General features: G+C 56.7%; 1 protein-coding gene across 1 annotated transcript in view; it reads right to left on the reverse strand.

The window, feature by feature from the left end:
• The window catches only part of VPS16 (VPS16, CORVET/HOPS core subunit), a gene marked incomplete at its 5' end in the record, with an annotated part of 13,110 nt that extends 10,676 nt beyond the window's left edge, over positions 1-2,434 (reverse strand). The window contains 5 exons of the mRNA XM_019527944.1: positions 1,067-1,201; positions 1,294-1,402; positions 1,873-1,908; positions 2,033-2,160; positions 2,238-2,434. Coding sequence (XP_019383489.1) covers positions 1,067-1,201; positions 1,294-1,402; positions 1,873-1,908; positions 2,033-2,160; positions 2,238-2,434 — 605 coding nt within the window. The remainder of the gene's footprint in view (positions 1-1,066; positions 1,202-1,293; positions 1,403-1,872; positions 1,909-2,032; positions 2,161-2,237) is intronic.
• Positions 2,435-2,604: the final 170 nt, after the last annotated feature.

Here is a 2,604-nt window from a genome sequence, read left to right on the forward strand (position 1 = left end):
AAGTATAACTAGTAGGCGTAGTCCCTCTCTCAAAGAGACACCTCGCTCGAGCAAATAAAAATTCTGTATTTAACTTTAAATACTTACTCTACGTAATCATTGCCCCAGCCTAAAACAAACTACACGTACCTTTAAAAATGTAATTCATAACAGGACAAGCATTTCTTTTTGTGCTCTATCCTGGGGTGTAAAAAATAAAAGCCTGGGCTTTTAACCTGTCTCTTTCCTCTGTCTGCCTTCGGCAGTAGAGATACCCACCGACCAAGAGGACATGGAGGAACACAGGGACATGTAACCATATCTTGCTTTAGTGTATAAAAAAGGCAATGGCAGAGTCATAAAGAAATGTGGCTGGAGGTGATCAACCAAGGCCACGTCCAATCCACCCCCTACCTGCAGCAGGATCAGCCCTGTCCAAAACAGCCCAGATAAACCCATCATCTAAACTCTACATAAGACAACCCTCAACCCTGATGCAGCACAGACATCACAACCGACCCTGCCACAAGGAAAGCTGGGGGGGCTGTGGCAGCCAGCGTCCTGCCTCTATAAAGTTGTCAATATAATCGTAAAGGGACTTGTAACTGTCCCTTTTTTCTGTGTATAAGCTGGCAAAAGAGATCCTAATCCTAGACGGTCTTGTCAGAGTTGGGAAATGCACTGTCACTGTGCAATAGGGGTCGGGTGTTTTATTCTACTGGGTGCAAGCATGGTAGTACCAGGACTCTGTGATGGAGAGATAGAGAGAAAGCGACAGAACGATACTGGTGGCAGGATGATGTGCGAGAAGCCACAGATGTGTTAACATAGGAGACAAGGTGGGTGAACACCAGGAAGGCAATGGGGGAGGCCCTGCTGCCAAGGAGGTTGGTTCCCGGAGGTCTAGGGAGACCCACCAAGAATGAACAAATGAAGTAAGTAGGTTTTGGGTACTGGGAAAGACCGGATCAGCTTGTGTGGATGCATGGGCTGGTTCTGAGCAGCGTCTAGAGCTGGGAAGCAAGGGCTGCAGTAAGAAAAGTTGGGGGACAAAACAGAGGCAGGGGAAATGGGCTCACACACGCACCTTGATGGCCAGCTCGGTGCGGCCGCACTCGTAGGCACGACCAGCGATCTCCGAGTATGAGATGCCGGGGGTGTCTCCCAGCTTCTGGTTGATGGCCTGGGCCACCTCCTCGTCCGACTTGTCCTTCTGCTGCACCTGGCGGGGACGGATGGGACGTGAGTGCCCGGCTCCCGTAACACAGAGCTCCCAGAGCCACCTGCCCTGAAGCCTGGCTTGGCCCTGCCTACCTTGTAGCAGGCCCAGTGGGCAAGAATCCTGCTGACGCCCTGGATCTCGGAAAGGCGCAGGTACTCGCAGATCTTGATGGCCAGAGGGTAGAGCCTCCGGAGGACCAGCCTGGCACGTGAGCAGGGAGAAGTCACAGCCTCCTGGCTGACCCTGCAGCCCCCTTCGCATATCCAGCCTCCCCAGTGTCTGCCCTGCTGCCTGCTCATGCTCCTCTCCCACCAGCAAAGAGGGATATGCGGGGGCCACATCTTCAAGGGGCCCAGCCATAGGGTCAGAGGGGTCTGTGCTACTCAGAGGAGGAGGACAGCTGGCTGGACCAGCCAATGCTGCTGGGCATGCTGCAGTCCTCCCCACCAACAACTGCCCGCATCCAACAGCCACCTGGGTGCTGCTACGGGACAGGGCTGGAGGGTCCCAGCAGGAGCCACCCCTGCTGGCAGCACCGCATCACCGAGGGGAGGGGACACCACTCTCCAAACAGACCCGGGACAGCTCTGAAGAGCAGGGGGCTCTACCATGCACAGCTGAGCACCACACGCACCCTGCCAGGGACACACACCCCAGTGCCAGTAAGGTACCTGTCCAGCAGCACTTCGATGGTGAGCTGCTTGTACCTGCAGCACTAGTCAAGGAGTGACCTTGGGGCTCGGCAGGCACCACAACATCCTTCTTAGGATGCCAACCCCAGCCCTGCCCCTCTCCTGCTTGTCCCCACCCTCTCCGGGCAGTCAAGGATACTGGGCAAAGGTGAGGGGGATGCCGATCTGGTAGTCCCGGATGGCATTGAGCACCCGCAGGTCCTGGCACATGCGCACAAAGCTCTCAGGGGAGAACCGGTCAAGGAAGCACTTGCCGAAGGAGGCTGCCTGCCAGGGGGAGCAGAAGAGGCTCAGTGGATGGGGAAGCTCTGGGCAGCCTTTGCGTAGGGTCTCCCCCCACTCACCCTGAGCAGGGACTTCTGGGTCTCGGGCTCGTGCTCGTAGCCTGCAGCCTCGATGCATTGCTGTACAGCCTCCGAGAGCTGCTCCTTGTCCTTGATCTCCCGCAGGTACTCATCTGCCTTCTGGCTCTCCTTCTGCAGAGAGACAGCAGCGTTCTGAGCCACCCTGGGAACTGCACGTCGCTTTGCGGGCCCCCAGGCTGGTAGGAGGGTAAGAGGGCTGCGGGCAGGGCTAGCATTTACCCAGTGGTCTGAGCTCTGTTGCCGCCTGTGGGCACCCCAGAACTGAGCCACACGCCTGCGACCTGCGACCCTGGGGCAGTAGAGTTCACTGTTGAGGGCTATAGGCTGTACAGGAGGGACAGGATAG

Source organism: Gavialis gangeticus, unplaced genomic scaffold, assembly GCF_001723915.1.
Source record: "Gavialis gangeticus isolate Ggan-Ray unplaced genomic scaffold, GavGan_comp1, whole genome shotgun sequence".
NCBI classification, from domain to species: domain Eukaryota; kingdom Metazoa; phylum Chordata; order Crocodylia; family Gavialidae; genus Gavialis; species Gavialis gangeticus.